The 15907-nt window shown below is 37.4% G+C and overlaps 3 protein-coding genes across 4 annotated transcripts; all 3 read right to left on the bottom strand.

The window, feature by feature from the left end:
- Positions 1 to 1548: 1548 nt before the first annotated feature.
- Positions 1549 to 2478, bottom strand: LOC130556989 (odorant receptor 131-2-like). The gene has a single exon (XM_057338380.1). The coding sequence runs from the start codon at positions 2476 to 2478 to the stop codon at positions 1549 to 1551; it is 930 nt and encodes a 309-aa protein (XP_057194363.1).
- A 2032-nt stretch (positions 2479 to 4510) lies between these two features.
- Positions 4511 to 6611, bottom strand: LOC130556988 (odorant receptor 131-2-like). 2 transcript variants are annotated; one of them, XM_057338378.1, is made up of 3 exons: positions 6264 to 6611; positions 5879 to 5921; positions 4511 to 5785 (listed from the first exon to the last, which is right to left on the bottom strand). In XM_057338378.1, the coding sequence occupies exon 3, from the start codon at positions 5638 to 5640 to the stop codon at positions 4696 to 4698; it is 945 nt and encodes a 314-aa protein (XP_057194361.1). In that variant the 5' UTR covers positions 5641 to 5785; positions 5879 to 5921; positions 6264 to 6611; the 3' UTR covers positions 4511 to 4695. The 2 variants fall into 2 exon arrangements, with proteins under 2 accessions (XP_057194361.1, XP_057194362.1); XM_057338379.1 differs by having other exon boundaries at positions 6280 to 6611.
- A 5404-nt stretch (positions 6612 to 12015) lies between these two features.
- LOC130556625 (odorant receptor 131-2-like) lies at positions 12016 to 14144 on the bottom strand. The gene is made up of 2 exons (XM_057337806.1): positions 13884 to 14144; positions 12016 to 12737 (listed from the first exon to the last, which is right to left on the bottom strand). The coding sequence occupies exons 1-2, from the start codon at positions 14142 to 14144 to the stop codon at positions 12042 to 12044; spliced, it is 957 nt and encodes a 318-aa protein (XP_057193789.1). The 3' UTR covers positions 12016 to 12041.
- Between the last annotated feature and the right edge of the window lie 1763 nt (positions 14145 to 15907).

The raw sequence follows: 15907 nt of genomic DNA, 5'->3' as shown, positions 1-15907 counted from the left end.
CTCTTTCCTAAATTATATTTATTAATCAATGTATTACCATTGACATTCATGGATTTGTCAACACTGAATGGTCACGTAATTTTTTTTGAGTCAGCAGGTGCCGCAAGACTGTGAGTCGATTTTGATTTTAATATGAGCTGCTAAATTATAAAGTATACACTTAATAATAATGATGTCCTTATGTTTAGAGTGACGACAATAACAGTGCTTAGTACATTTGTAAAATTGTGATCATTGTGCCAAGTTATCTAACACAAAAATACAGCATTTACAGAAGAGATTTTGGGGGATGTCGTCCAGCAGTTTTCCTCAAATAATGGTGGTTTCACACGGTACGCGGCAGTCGCGTCTGTCCAGTTCATTTTCAAAGGGAAACATGCGGTAAGCGGCAAAACGCGGGCCGCTTCGTTGGCGGAGCGGCAATCGCTGTTGAAGATACAAATATTTTATCTTTTTGTTAACGGCAGCGGCAGTCACATCGGCTTAAAGCGGGTGCCGCGCGGCAAATTCCACCGCTCATCGCGTACCGTGTGAATCCAGCATGACTTACATAGGCCGCACAATCACGTTTGCGTGTTCACCACATGATGTCTCCGTGAGATGTCGAAAACATTTCATGTTTTTGTTCCGATTATGGCAAAAACGAACAAGAAAGTAAAGAAAAAATCTTGCATGCATTTCGTGCTGTAAAAATACTTAAAATTGTAATTTTACTTAACATAAGGTAGCTCCGCGCTAATCTTACTGACAGAGAACTAGCCACCTTGAACGTGACGTCACGTGACGCGACTCACCCATATGCCCCGGGTTCACAGGTCGGATGTCAGATTTCGTGCGCTGTTCGAGACGACCAGGTAGGAGGTGGTAAAAAACCGTCAGCTGCTGTCATATTAAGCTTTCATATACTCCTTGACAATTAATGATTTTCTGATGATTATGCGTAACAGAATGAGTAGTGAAAACATTGTATACACATACTGATTATTTTTAGAAGAACGCTCAGTGATGTTTATACAAATGGTAGAGAATACATATGTTAGAAAAAAAACTACAAAACAGGGTTTCTCCTTGTTATTTTTAGTCATACAGTAAGTTTATTTACAGTAAACAAACATTTGTGTTTTATTGTAATTCATCTAAAAGTTTTTACATAAAAAACCGTTTAGAAAACAATTAGAAATATAAGTGGAATCATGTTAAATTGTTTAATATACAGTTGTATTCAATGTGTACATTTAGATACATTTAGCAGGAGCTTTTATCCAAAGTAACTTACAAGTTAGTTAACAATGAAGCAATATATCTATAACATTCACATGATGCTAACATTTGCATTATAAATAAGGATTGCATTAAAGTTACCTAAGCACATACCACATGTTTTTACACAATGTTGTTCAAATGACCAACACATTTCACATTTAAATCTTTCATAAATTTGACAATGTGATATAACTAAAGCCTATTGTCTAGTAGCCTAATAAAGCACTAAAGCAAGAAACGTAACCAGATATATTTATCAGATGTACATGTATTCTTTTTCAATACTTATTTTGTGGCTTTAACTTTAACAATAAGTATTCTGCATGTGAAAAGTCCTTTTACGTGTTTATACAAATGTTGATCCCGAACACCGTAAATCAGGGGGCTGAGCAGTCGTGGTGCCATGTTTGTTAGAAGATAATGGAAAAAGACAATTTTTTTCTGCTCAGACGGTATTAGTGGGACATAAATCCTGTCTATAAGAGGAGTGATATAAGACAACATACAGAGCAAAAGCTGTATTCCATGTAACAGGATGGTGCTCTGGGCCTTTTTAGCCGAGGATTTATCACTTGTGGCTCTTTTGGCAGTAACCAGCACTCTAACATAGGTGAATAGAAGAATGAGCCACACAGCAGATGTATAAAGCCCGTGTGTACACTTGCTTATTACAGTATGGTATGGTGTGCTATAGAGATTCGCTGAGCTACAAAGTGCACCTTTAGTAAAAATAGAGATAGGAAGAACGATTCCAAACACAACCAAGTCAGTCAACGCGGGTATAACTCCAACCCCCCAAATGAGAAAGATGAGGATGTACGTCCTGCGTACTGTACAGATATGAGAGTGATGCAGAGGTTTGCAGATGGCGATGTAACGCTCGATGGCCATACCGGCCAAAGTCAATGGAGTATTCTTATGGGTTGTTGAACTTATTATTAACAGTAGAATACAGAATGGCACAGGTACATTTGACCATGCATAAGCCATCACAAAAAGAACTACAGTCATAAAAACCATGAGCATATCATTGATAACCAGGTGAATGTATAATATATATCTCGGATCATTGTAGAAAATTGAACTTCTGAAGAATGTAAACACAAATATTCCATTGATACAGTTTATAATGGTCCCAAAAACAACAACGATGAAATTTCGAACAAAATATTCTGCGAATCTGTCTTGTGCTCCCTGAAGCATGGTAGAGTTCATTGCTCCTGTCCACTTGAAAAAAATTGGGTGGAAGGGTTTTTATATTCTTTAAAAATATATTGTTGAGAATAGTTGAAAGTTGTCTTGTTTGTTCTGATGTTTCTATTAGTTTTATCTGAAAAGGAAATAAAAAGGATAAAATGAAAATAAAAAGTTATATAAATAAAAAATGGTAGACTTAGTTAAAAGAGAACTGACCTCTTTGATTCGCTCAGTTGATTCAGCTGCAGAAAACAACCAGTTTATAAGAGATGAGAATGAGGGGAGGGAGGGAGGTGTGGCTAAATATTGTTTCATCATTATTCACCCTGGTGTCCTTCTAATTAAACTCACTTTTTTTTGTAAAACACAAATGTTGGCCATTTCTGCATTTACTAAAAGTAATGCCCCTAATTATTAAACAAGTGCTCTATGTAGGCCTAACTATTTTACGTTTTTTAAGTCAGATAGCTTTATGTAAGGAACAAACTGAAATGTGTGTCATTCCACACATAAAAGTAAAATAGTTATTTAAGTATTTGTTTAATATTTTAAAAACCACTATATAACTCCTTATTTGTTTAAAATAAAGCATCTAGAAACATCCTTATGTTAGCTTTGGGGTAATTCTACATCTTTTTAGCTGCAATTTTACATCATTTGTAAATGACAGAATTCTACAGTTTCATTCAATAGAGAGGGGAGACCGGTGCTGGCTGTCACGCTTTTCACAGTTGTCTTTATGATTCAGCACAGGTTTATTGTGAAATGTAAAATGCCTGTATGGGCACATACGTTAAATTATGTCTGTACAAAACATCTTTCATGGGTGCCTAGGAGAAAAAATGAAAAGTCAATTAAATACACAGTAATTTTTATGGAAACGTAGTGGGGAATCTTGTTACACTTTATACAGAGGTTTTTCATTTTTACTTGTTTATCTATCAGCAATTACAAAAAAAACCTTTACTTTCTAAAATGTAGGTGTTTGTAACCAATTACGAAACTACTGCAAAGAAAAACAACCAATTGTCAATGGGCTCTACACTGCAAAAAATAACTTTCTTACTAAGTCTTTTTTTCTTATTTTCAAGTAAAAATGTCTAAACATTCTTGAATCAAGAAGCATTTTCTTGATGAGCAAACTAACCTAAGAAAATAAGTCTTGATTTTAGTAAAAAAATATGAAATTTCAGTGAATTTGTGCTTAAAACAAGCAAAAAATCTGACAATGGGGTAAGAAAAATAATCTTGAATTGAGTGACTAAGAAAAAGGTAAATAAGCTAAAGAAGGTTTTAAGCACAAATTCACTGAAATTTCATATTTCTTTACTAAAAACAAGACTTATTTTCTTAGGTCATTTTGCTCATCAAGAAAATGCATCTTGATTCAAGAATTTGTAGACATTTTTACTGGAAAACAAGAAAAAAAGACTAAGAAAGTCATTTTTTGCAGTGTATGCGCACGTTACTTCAGCGTTTAATGCAAGAACTTTAGTCATTTTCCGGTTGGGGAGACTTGCTTTCATAAGTTTAGATGTCATTATAACATTAAGTAAACATAAATAAATGTAACTTATATATAAAGCAAACAAGCATTAACAAAATTAGCCTTGGCTGTTTTGGTTATTTTAGTGAATAGTTCCTGTAGAAGCACAGGACTTAACGATCGGCTGAAGTAACCGAGGGTTCTGAGCATATTCACTGGAAATAGGTCATGCACGGCGGTGAGCCCATTGACATTTGACTCAGAGCTACAGAGTGACTGATTCAGACCTTGTGTAAGATCAACAGTGTTTATAAACTTTTTCAAATACATTATATTTGAATTTCTTTTAACCACAGTTCCACAAGCTCTTTCCAGCAAATGTAAAAATGAAAGATAACAGGATTGATATACAGTATGCAGTAAAAACACTTTACAATATGGTTACACTTTTTACTATTATATAACTACATTAGTTAACCTGAACAATACTTTTACAACAATTATTTCATGCACATTTCAGCATTTAAAGAGACATTTTTAAAATCAGAAGTTGTATCTGTTAACATTAGCTAATGCACAATAAATTAAATTGAACATGTTGTATTGGTATTTACAGACATGATTGTTAAGACATAATAATGCTGTAAAATATATTGATCAATGTTAGTTCATGTTAGCTATACACTAATGAATGAAACCTTGTAAAGCGTTTGAACGAAACTACACTTATGCACCAGACTTATCCAGTGCTACTTCTTTAGCTTATTGCCTGTTGGTTCAACTTTAACAATTACAAATCTGCACAAAATAATTCCTTTAATAGACTTTAAAAAATGCTTATCCCGAACACCGTAAATCAGGGGGCTGAGCAGTCGTGGTAACAAGTTTGTTAAAAGATAATTAAAAAAGAGGACTTTTGACCGCATAACAGGTGTAACATCAGTATAAATCCTGTCTATAAGAGGAGTGATGTAAGATAACATACAGAGCAAAAGCTGTATTCCATGTAACAGGATGGTGCTCTGTGCTTTTTTAGCCGACGATTTATCAGTATTGGCTCTTCTGGCAGTAACCAGCACTCTAAAATAAGTGAATACAAGAATCAGCCACACAGCAGATGTATAAAGCCCGTGGGTAAGTTTGCTTTGTAGTTCATGGTACGGTGTGTTATACAGATTTGCTGAACTACAGAAAGTGCTTGTGAAGATGGACAATGAACGAAAAATTAAAAACACAATCAAGTCAGCCAGCGCAGGCATAACTCCAACCCCCCAAATGAGAGAGATGAGGATGTACGTCCTGCGTACTGTACAGATCTGAGAGTGATGCAGAGGTTTGCAGATGGCGATGTAACGCTCAATGGCCATACCGGCCAAAGTCAATGGAGTATTCTTATGGGTGGCTGAGGCTGTTATTAACAGCAGAATACAGAATGGCACAGGTACATTTTGCCATGCATAAGCCATCACAAAAAGAACGACAGTTATAAAAACCATAAGCATATCATTGATAACCAGATGAATATATAATATATATCTTGGATCATTGTAGAAAGTTGAACTTTTAAAGAATGTAAACACAAATATTCCGTTGATACAGTTAATAACGACACCAAGGAAGACAATAGTGAAATTTTTTGCAAAGCTTTCCGCATATCTTTCTGCTGAACTGTACTGAAGCATTGTAGAGTTCATTGTCCTTTTGCACTTAATGTACAATTATTTGAAGAATGGTAAAGCTATATTAGAAAATCCTTTTGGTGGGTGTTCTTGTTTCTGTTCAAATTAATTCCACAGCTTGTAAAAGTCCTTCAGGCAGAAATAAATGCACCTGTGACATCTGATAAAGGGACACAGGACATATAATCAATTCATTAATAAAAAATGCAAATGTATTATGAACATAAATACGTTTTAAAGAAAGAAAATTTACCTTTTCATGTTGGTCAGTTGACTGAGTGAGCACCAGAGACAATCTGACATGTTTAAATAGTGAAGAGAGAGAGAGAGAGATTAAAGATTATAGGTTGGCAATATTGGGGAGGGACATAAAACACAAATACAAAGAAATGTATTTCTTTGTTTATTACACAGAATTCAAATTCATCATAAATTAATTTATGCTGTCAAAAGAACAATGATTGTCCTAAAAAGCATTCATTTATTTGTTGAATAATATTGAAATAAGTTTCAATAATGGAATTTTTAACATGTCTGCTGGCAGTGGCGTTGCTAGGCCCCTTTTAGGTGGGCTTTAGCCACCCTAAAGTTCTAGCTTAGCCCCCCTAAATAATTGTGAGTAATTATGTAATTTGTACAGGAATTCGAGATCACTTTAAGCCGCAGGTATAGTCCGTCCGTACGCGTTTGCGCGCCCTCCGCATGACGCAGTTTTTATCATCAGAAGAGTCCACGGACGTCCGCACACCCCGTATTTATATAATTCAAAATTAAGAGAGTGTAAAGATGTGTTCAGGGCAGCTAAGTGTTATCTCTGTCATCTGCAATGGTGGAGCCACACTTCTTCTATCATTAATTTGCAGTGGGCCTGTGAATAACCAGCTCGGTGCTGCCCTCTGATGGTCTGGTGGAGTATACATACTCATTTGTACTGCGCACATGTCGAACTCGTCCGTATGCGCAGGAAGTTGTGCGGACGCGTTTGTGCGCGAGACGGACGCGGAAAGTCAAGTATACCCGCGCGTTTATAGTCCTCTTTAAAACTCTTATTATGAAAACAGCAGGAAGGCTGCGTTATTTAGCGCATTCTTCAGTTCACAGCAGCACAGAGTGGAGTGAACGTCACAAGCAGAGGATAAAGGTGTGTGCATTAACATGACATCTGCATCTTTGCCATTCTTTGTTATAAATGCAGCTTACATAATATGATGCGGGAGCCATACAAGACCCTTTCCCATCCACTGTAAAAAGTTTTGTCTGCGTTCACCCCTCGTCACACTGTTAGTTGTTTACCTCCAGCAAAATGAAAGCACTGCACACCAATGACGGCATACTTTAGAAAACGATAACGCTGATATTGTAGCGCACAGAAATGTGTCATTCATGAATGAAGTGCTGTTTTATTTTTCTGCACCTGCGGTTATAGAGAGCTGACGGTAGTTTTGAGAGCCCCGGAAAGACGACGGGCAGCCCGGTGATTTCCGAGTAAACAAAAGTGTACATAGAAGCTCCTTGTCATTTTTCAGACGCTTCAGTATTTTCATTAGTAATTTAAAACATATTGTGGATGTGATAGATGAACACGCAGTCATGCACAGGAGTGACAGCACTCCTGCTAATCAGGGGTGCGTTTCCCATCGTTAGCCAACTATGGTCGCAAGTTCCGTCATTCCAGGATAGTTCAACGATTTAAGTGTTTCCCAAACCATCGTTCCAACGATCAATCGCAAGCAGCATCGCAAAGTTGCGTGATTGGAACTACAGGTATAGAGCTGTGGTTATAAGCATCATTCCTTATTATTATGACATGTAGACTTACATGCATCAAGCTTTTGATCAAAGTAAGCAAGCAACACGCAGTGCATTCCATATCCATCATTGTAAATATATACAAATTCAATTTTACATCTTTTAGTTTGTCAAGAAAATAGAAGCGCTGTTGTTTGAGAAGTGCGCATGCGCATGACCTGCGTGCTCTATGACCCTGGGGAATCCCTGGACGGAATGACGTAGGAGGACACTTATAAATGAATAAAAAAATCGTGAAATTTACAGAAATAATTTGACATTAATTCGATCTTAACGTATTTATTAGTAGACGTCATTACTCCACCACCTGTGTGGCATCATCAACTAGATTGCTGAACCAACTTGGTTCAAACAATTGATCTGCGACAGAGTTACCACGGTTTTGGGAGACAGTCGTAACTACGATGATGCATCGTACTATGGTGGTCAACCAGCAAGTTATGTCGTTGTTCGGGAAACGCACCCCTGACTGAATGGCAGGGAAACATCATATCAAGTTATTCCAAAAATGTTAGGGGTGTACTTGTCATGGTCCTGCCTTCTTGTTCAGGATTTTCTAGTCTTGTGGCAGGATCGTGACAGATCTCTTATGTTTAGTGTGAGAAAGTCATGGTTTGTTTATCTTTCGACATACCATGTGCTTTCTCGTGTCTTGTCATTGTCCCCGCCCCTCTCGTTCCCTGTATAGCCTTCCTGCCGTGTCTCATGTTCCTCACCTGCCCCTTGTTATCTTCCTTTGTTTGTTCCCCTATATAATGCCCTCGTGTTCATTGTCCTGTGCTCGTTCGTTGTACCTTGTTCTTGTACTCACCCGTCTGTAGAAAACTCTGTGTCTACCCGTGTTCCTGTTCCTTGCCTTGTCCGTGATTGTGAGTTTTGTGTTTTACCCTGCCCTGCCTTAGTTACCCTGCCATGTTTTTTGAAAGACGTTTTGTCGTGTTCTTTAGTTAGGTTTTTGCTGTTCTTTTTTTACGTTTTGCCCCCACGTGGGTAGTCCTTTGTTTTGTAGAGATCCTTAGTTCGGTTTTCCCCACCGAGGGTATTTTGTTTCTTGTTTTGTTCAAATAAAGTATTTTTGTGTTAAACAAAGATTTATTGTAAATAAAAAAGGGAAACAAAAACCCACGATGGGAAAACACGATATAAATCAAAACAAGAGAACAAACCAAATAATAAGTCCACAATGACAGGGCACGGGAAACAGGAACAGGGTAATCCAAAACACCAGGGAGGGTAATGCAGGGCGAGACTAGATACAACAATGAACCGACAAGGACTGGGAATAAAGACAGGACTTATAAAGGGGAAAACTAACGAAAGATAATAGGACAGGGATGGTGAAGGACAGGTAACAAGACTTAACATAATGGGAACTGGCGGGAAGATGATTGGGACAGGTGAGGGAGATCAAACACTGATGGGAGACTAAAGGAGAAACAAGGGGGCGGAGCTAAACGAAAGACAGGAGGACACGTGGCGAAATGTCAAAACAAACCGCCACGTGTCTCCACACAAGACGAAACACACACACAAGACATGGTACTGTCACGACCCTGTCCACAAGACACGAAAACTCCGAATAGGAAGGACAGGACCCTGACAGTACCCCCGCTCCAAGGGCCGAACCCCGAATGGCCCAAGGGGAAAACATTCAGCGGGACAAAACAGACAGGAACGAAGAAATACACCACACAGACAAAACAGAACATACTAGGGGCAGGGCCGACAGAACAACGAAGGGGTTGGGGTTGGACAATAAGAAAAACATTAACGGGAAGGGAGGGGGGAATGGGCTGAAAAAAACTGGGAACACTAAACTGGGGTGGGACAGGGGGTGGGGACCTAGGAGGGACATGGGTGTTTTTCCTAAGGCGGGGAGGGGCAGGATGGGAAGGGACAGACATGGCAGGGGAAGGCTGGGACAATAATGGCTGGACAGGGTTGGATGCCGGCTGGAAGGCCGGCTGGACTCGACTGGACGCCGGCTGGACGGGACAGGACGCCGGCTGGAAGGCCGCCTGGATGGGACTGGACGCCGGCTGGAAGGCCGGCTTGACGGGACAGGATGCCGGCTGGAAGGCCGGCTGGATAACCGGCTGCATCGCCGGCTGGATCGCCGGCTGGGATGCCAGCTGGGACGCCGGCTGGATAACCGGCTGGGTTGGGTTCCGTGCCTCTCTCCGTTGCCTCTTCTTTTTTAGCCGAGCCACCTGTCTGGTGGTCGGCTGGAGGAAGGAGGTGAAGGGCACGGCTGGCTCAGGGTTGGAGGCCTCTGATGAGGACCCCCACGACTCTCGCCTCCCCCACTTGCCACAGAGGCTGGCTGGAGGTGAGGCTGCAGGAGGTGAGGCGGACAGTGTGGCGACACCCAAAACCCCGATCCACAGGGTACGGTCTTCAGGGATTGTCGCCAGCCCCGTGAGAGGCTCCGCCATGGACAATGCCCTGGGCTCCTCACGATTCATCGCGAGCTGGACCTGGTCCACAAAGCCCAGGGGTCTCAACCGGAGCATCTCAGCTGGCTCGAAGGGTTCATCGAGGCAGCTGTTGAATAGAACATTTAATTCTGCCTCGGTGAACCCCGAGTAGCGCGCGGTGGACAGGAAGTCCATGGCGAAGTCTTTCACGGGGGTCCCCTTCTGACGGAAGCCAAACAAGAGGTGTGCCTGGCGGCTCCTGAAGGCCTCATCCGACTCCATCAAGCCTGCTGGGTTCTTTTTGGGTCGGTTCATTCTGTCAGGGTTTGGTGGAGACAGAACCCAAGTGCAGGCAGTGAAAGGGTTAAACAAAGATTTATTGTAAATAAAAAATGGAAACAAAAACCCACGATGGGAAAACACGATATAAATCAAAACAAGAGAACAAACCAAATAATAAGTCCACAATGACAGGGCACGGGAAACAGGAACAGGGTAATCCAAAACACCAGGGAGGGTAATGCAGGGCGAGACTAGATACAACAATGAACCGATAAGGACTGGGAATAAAGACAGGACTTATAAAGGGGAAAACTAACGAAGGATAATAGGACAGGAATGGTGAAGGACAGGTGACAAGACTTAACATAATGGGAACTGGCGGGAAGATGATTGGGACAGGTGAGGGAGATCAAACACTGATGGGAGACTAACGGAGAAACAAGGGGGCGGAGCTAAACGAAAAACAGGAGGACACGTGGCGAAATGTCAAAACAAACCGCCACGTGTCTCCACACAAGACGAAACACACACACAAGACATCGTACCGTCACGACCCTGTCCACAAGACACGAAAACTCCGAATAGGAAGGACAGAACCCTGACAGTTTGGAATCGTTATGAATAATAATACTAATGATTACAAACCTACAGACAACTATTTTAATTTTGCAACATTACCATGAATTCTATGTATTGTACTGTATATACCTCATCATTTTTTGTTTTACTTTAGTCACAATTTATTAATCTTAATCTTATTAAAATGTTTTTACTGTAAAGCTGCTTCGCAACAATGCAAAATTGTGAATACAGTATTATTGGGTGAAGGGATAATTATTTAATTATAACTCAAAAATAAAAAATTTTTTGGCTTTGAGCATAAATTTACCTGGTCACTTGTTTTGGCCACTGACCTAAAAGAATTCCGTGTTGGCCTTTATAGATGGAGTTTGTTTTCACCTTGTTTTGATAATGGCACTCCCTAAAGGCAAAACTGAACAATAGAGGATTCATGTTAAATGAATGAGATGATTTACTTCATTTCTATTCAAAATACTAAAACAGTATTATTACTGACTTTATGAAACTTTTTTCAATATTAGGTGTTTTATTCCAATATTATTATGATTTAGATGGGTATGTACAGTAAGCTATCACTTACATACAAGACACCAAACCCTTTTTTGTGCCGTCTTTCAATGGGTGCAAACTTGTTTCGTATGAAAAATATCAAGCACATACAGTAAGCTCCTCTCAGAAATCCAGGTCACCTACAAATTTCATTCATGCAGTTTTTGAGTAGTTGACAAATATATCGTAAATGTGTCCCAATGTTGATTTTGTTTACTAAAATTAAGACTTTGAAAACGTTTCTGTTTATTGAAATCAAATCAAATATTGACCTAAAAATGATTGTAAAAACTTAAAGTAAACAAAAATGTTAAATGTTGCTTTAGAAATGAATGGAGTATAAGGAGTATATAATGAAGTATAAGACACTAAAATAATGATAATAAACAAAAACAAAAAATAAAAAGGAATTCATTTTATATTGCAACATAAGAAATAAATAATAAAATGATAAAAATATTTAACAAAATTGCTAAAGATTTAACTAAAATTAACATAAAACTAAAAATCTAAAAATAAAAGCCAATTTAAAATATTAATAAAACTAAAAACAAAACTATAATAACTCTCCTGTGTCCTATGTTGTGAAAGTAAAAATGTATGCTATTTCATATTATAAATATGAATGTTAATAATATAAAATAAATAATATATTAACCGTTTGTTTCTTATTACATCATAGGACACATATACAGTATATTTGTCAACTTTTACAAAGTGCATTACACACACATGGAATAGTCATATACACGTAACCTCATCTTGCATTTTTAAGTGTCAAGCTGGTTTTACTCTCCGCACATTCGAGATAAAATATCTGAGCCAGTATGTGCGAAATTTCTTGTCCCTGAATCCGTATATCATGGGACTAAGAAACCTTGGAATGATATAAACCAGAAGAAAGTTCACATATCGGATCTCCAGGCTGTACATTGGAAACAGTTGTATGAGTGGAGCTTGCATGGATGGAACAACAAATGCCAACAGGCACAGAAGTAGTTGCACCCCATGCAATAGTACAGTGTTTCGGGCTTTTTTGGCAGATACCAGGTCAGTGGAAGCAGCACGGGCTGTCAGCATGATCTTACAGTATGTATAAAATAAAGTTAAGAAGACAAAAGAAAAATAGACACTATCAAAGACTAAGTTCTTGAAATAGATGGAGCGATCTCGGAATAGGAGTGTGTGATCGCAAAAGATGGAGGAGTGGAAGAGCGAGGGAGGTTCTTTGACCACAGTGATGAGAAGATCGGTTAGTGGGGGAGTGAAGCTCAGGAGGAAGATTATGCAGATGGTCCACGCTGTGCGTCTGATCGTGCAGATGTGGCTGTAATGCAAGGGGAAGCAGATGGAGATGTAGCGCTCGAGGGCCATGCCCGCCAGGATGAAGGGCGTCGAGCGGCAGGTCGCCGCTGCTGTCATGATCAGAGGGCAGCAGGCGGATGCCAAGATTTTGGAAAAGGCATAGCTCACCTGATGGAAAAGGAAGAGGATTGTAACATTGTTAAAGTGTTTTGTGAATCCTTTTTTATCACAATAGTTTCTCTCATTTTTCATATAGTTATACGTTTAAACTGGATTTATAAGTTCTAGTTCAAAATAGTAAAAAAACTAAGGAAGCATTTAAACATTTTTTTATTTTAGTGCGATGAAATGTCTAGTAAATGTTTTAATAGTATATACTACTTTTTATACTCCTCAAAAATATAATTTATGTACTTTTCAGAAAGAAACTACTTGTGTACTCAAAGTTTGCTACTGTTGCACTTTAAGTACTTTAAAGTACATTTGTAAACTAAAAAGTGGGCCATCAAGTCCCAAGTAGTATTGAAAGAGTACATTAAAACTATACTAGTACTAGTACTTACTACATAAATTTTACACAAAAATATACTTGACCTTTGCTTAAGCATACTTAATAGAATAAACTTACTTGTTTCTTGCAAGAGAATTTCTAAGAACTCCAAATTATAAGCACAGATCTTAAAATGTGAAAACAATTTAAAACGGTATTCTGTTGATACAACCTAATAGACTTCATCGAGATTTAATATGGTAACATAAATAAAACTAGCAGATGTGACCACCTGAAGTCCCACCTGGTTGGACAAGATGTATATTAACATTTAATATAAACTTAACTTAACATTTATACACTTCCATTTATAAAGACACTTTTCATTTTAAAAATTGACTATTACTATTTTAGTCAAGATTTAATTGCAGCACTTTATACAGCAGACACCAAAAATTATTTGCACACTTCTATGCATATTGTTACACATCATATAAAACACCAAGTGTTCTATGTTGTTATTTAATTTAAAGACATTCAAACTGTACATTTTAAGCCCAGTGTGTGAAAACCAAGCTAAAGTCATTTTTTTGTGATATACTGTTTTCTACATAAAATCATGCTAGGCAAGAACATGTGAAAATATAACCATGACAATATAATAAATGATATATTTAATTTTGACTGAACAAAGCCATGTTAAAGATTGAAATCATAATAAAATAAATAGTTGAAATCAAACTTTGATGCTCATTATTTCAAAATCACATTGTGACACATTGTCGCAGTCACCGTTTGTTTGGCCATTCCATCTCAATACTGACCACATACAAAGCAGTGACCAGCGTCAGTTGCACAGCATCATTGATGACCATGCAGATGAACATGATATAACGTGGATCTTCATAGAAGAAGCTGTGCTTGCGAAACGTGGACACCATGCTGCAGTTAAGCATGCTGAGAGCCAACCACACCAGCATGGCCACAATGTTTTTAGTGAGAGCTGCAGCAAAGCTGTCCCGGGGTATGACGTTCTGAATGAGCCCGCTGGAGTTAACATAATCTGAGACAGAACTGGAGTTCATGTTTTAAACCTGAGATGATAAAACAGACATTACAGGTAATATCACATCACATGTATAACAACAGATACATTACATAATATGACGTACACAGTCATACAATGAAATTAATTAAGATACATATTTTACATTGCTATACAGATAAATAAGTGCACCAAATTGTTTTTTATATCCCCAAAGAAACAAATTATACAAACGAATATCATAACACCATCCACCACAATGTGATACAGTCTGTCAAGTTCCCTTATTTACAGACAACCAATATTAAAGTTAGTCTACCGTTTAGGTGTTTTATTTGATCAAACCTATACTCTTACCTAAAATGACAGTGGCGCCTTACGGTGGGTTTTATATGTATATATATACTGTATGTGTTATGGATAAAGACTGTTGATTGCTAAAGTTGCTCTCTAGAGGTTTATCATTTTACTCCAGTTTTCTGTATTCCTCAAAGACAGACAGAAAGTGATAATGAACACGTGACCTGTAAAAGATCTTTTTTACACTTCTCTCAACACAAAATATATATTTGAAATAAAACATTTAGCAAATCATTTCATCTAAAAGGACTCTATAAAATCTATAAAAGGTTAAAATGTCATTTATGTGCATGATAATAATTCAAATAGAATATTATTTTATATAATATCATAATATGCTATTAACACAATCCTAATTCTTAAAATATTTTGTTTATAGCTTATATGTACTATATGTAAGGCTATATGTTATGTACTATATGTTATATGTATATCAAAAGTATTTCAAAATTTCCACATTTTAAAGAAAATATGGTAACACAATAAGGTTGTTGTTATTAACTTTAGTAAATGCATTTGCTAACATGAACTTAAATAATATCACTGTAAAAAACTGTAATTTTATGAAATTGCTGTTGTTTTTTCCAGATTTTTCGTGTATTTTTGAATACGAAAATAATAGAAAAAGATGGGCAAATTGACAAGAAAATCATTAAAACTATGTATCTTTTACGTGACCAAACAGTTATTTTGTGCCAGAAAATTACTGTTTTTTTACGGAATTTTTTAGTGTAGTTTTTAGCTATTATTAACCTTTCTTAATGTAATTTAACTGCACATGCAGTTGTTTATGTTACTTCATTGTGCATTACCTTAAGTTAACATGTCCATGATAACATGATTTTAAATAGACTGCATTTCTAAACACTGAAATTAACATGAACTAAGAATAATAAATTAATAAAATAATTGTTTATTGTTTATGTTAAAGGAGTAGTTCACTTTCACTTTTTAAAATAAATTTTCATGATAATTTACTCATCCCCATGTCATCCAAGATGTTTATGTATTAATTTCTTTAGTCGAAAAGAAATTAAGGTTTTTGATGAAAACATTCCAGGATTTTTCTCCATATAGTGGACTTCAATGGACTCCAAACGGTTGAAGGTCAAAATCACAGTTTCAGTGCAGCTTCAAAGGGCTTTAAACAATACCAGAAGATGAATAAGGGTGGGTTGCACCAACAAGGATTAAAGTAAACAGAGTTTAGAACTAATCTAGGGTTTGTTGATCCTAGTTTTATTTTAATTCAAATTGAGTTGCACCACTTAATTATAAACCGAGATTAACAAATCATGGATTAAAACTTTAACCTGTATTTAAATCATCATATGCGATTCATTTAGTCTACCATGATGGATTTGCCGGTGTAACTAAACAGCAAAATTGTTGCACTGTCATGTAAAAAGGAAATAAACAGCTTGTGCATGTAAAAGAAACGTA

This window comes from Triplophysa rosa, linkage group LG7 (genome assembly GCF_024868665.1).
Source record: "Triplophysa rosa linkage group LG7, Trosa_1v2, whole genome shotgun sequence".
Classification (NCBI taxonomy): Eukaryota; Metazoa; Chordata; class Actinopteri; order Cypriniformes; family Nemacheilidae; genus Triplophysa; species Triplophysa rosa.
Note: the sequence above shows the minus strand (reverse complement) of the source record. Positions and strands in the feature narration are given on the sequence as shown.

What these genes read in the sequence shown, in the direction of transcription:
- LOC130556989 (XM_057338380.1), bottom strand. Translation starts at nt 2,478, where the DNA reads ATGAACTCTACCATGCTTCAGGGAGCACAAGACAGATTCGCAGAATAT.
- LOC130556988 (XM_057338378.1), bottom strand. Translation starts at nt 5,640, where the DNA reads ATGAACTCTACAATGCTTCAGTACAGTTCAGCAGAAAGATATGCGGAA.
- LOC130556625 (XM_057337806.1), bottom strand. Translation starts at nt 14,144, where the DNA reads ATGAACTCCAGTTCTGTCTCAGATTATGTTAACTCCAGCGGGCTCATT. An exon ending in TGGTCACTGCTTTGTATGTG is followed by an intron (nt 12,738 to 13,883) that starts GTCAGTATTGAG and finishes CTTTTCCATCAG; the next exon opens with GTGAGCTATGCCTTTTCCAA.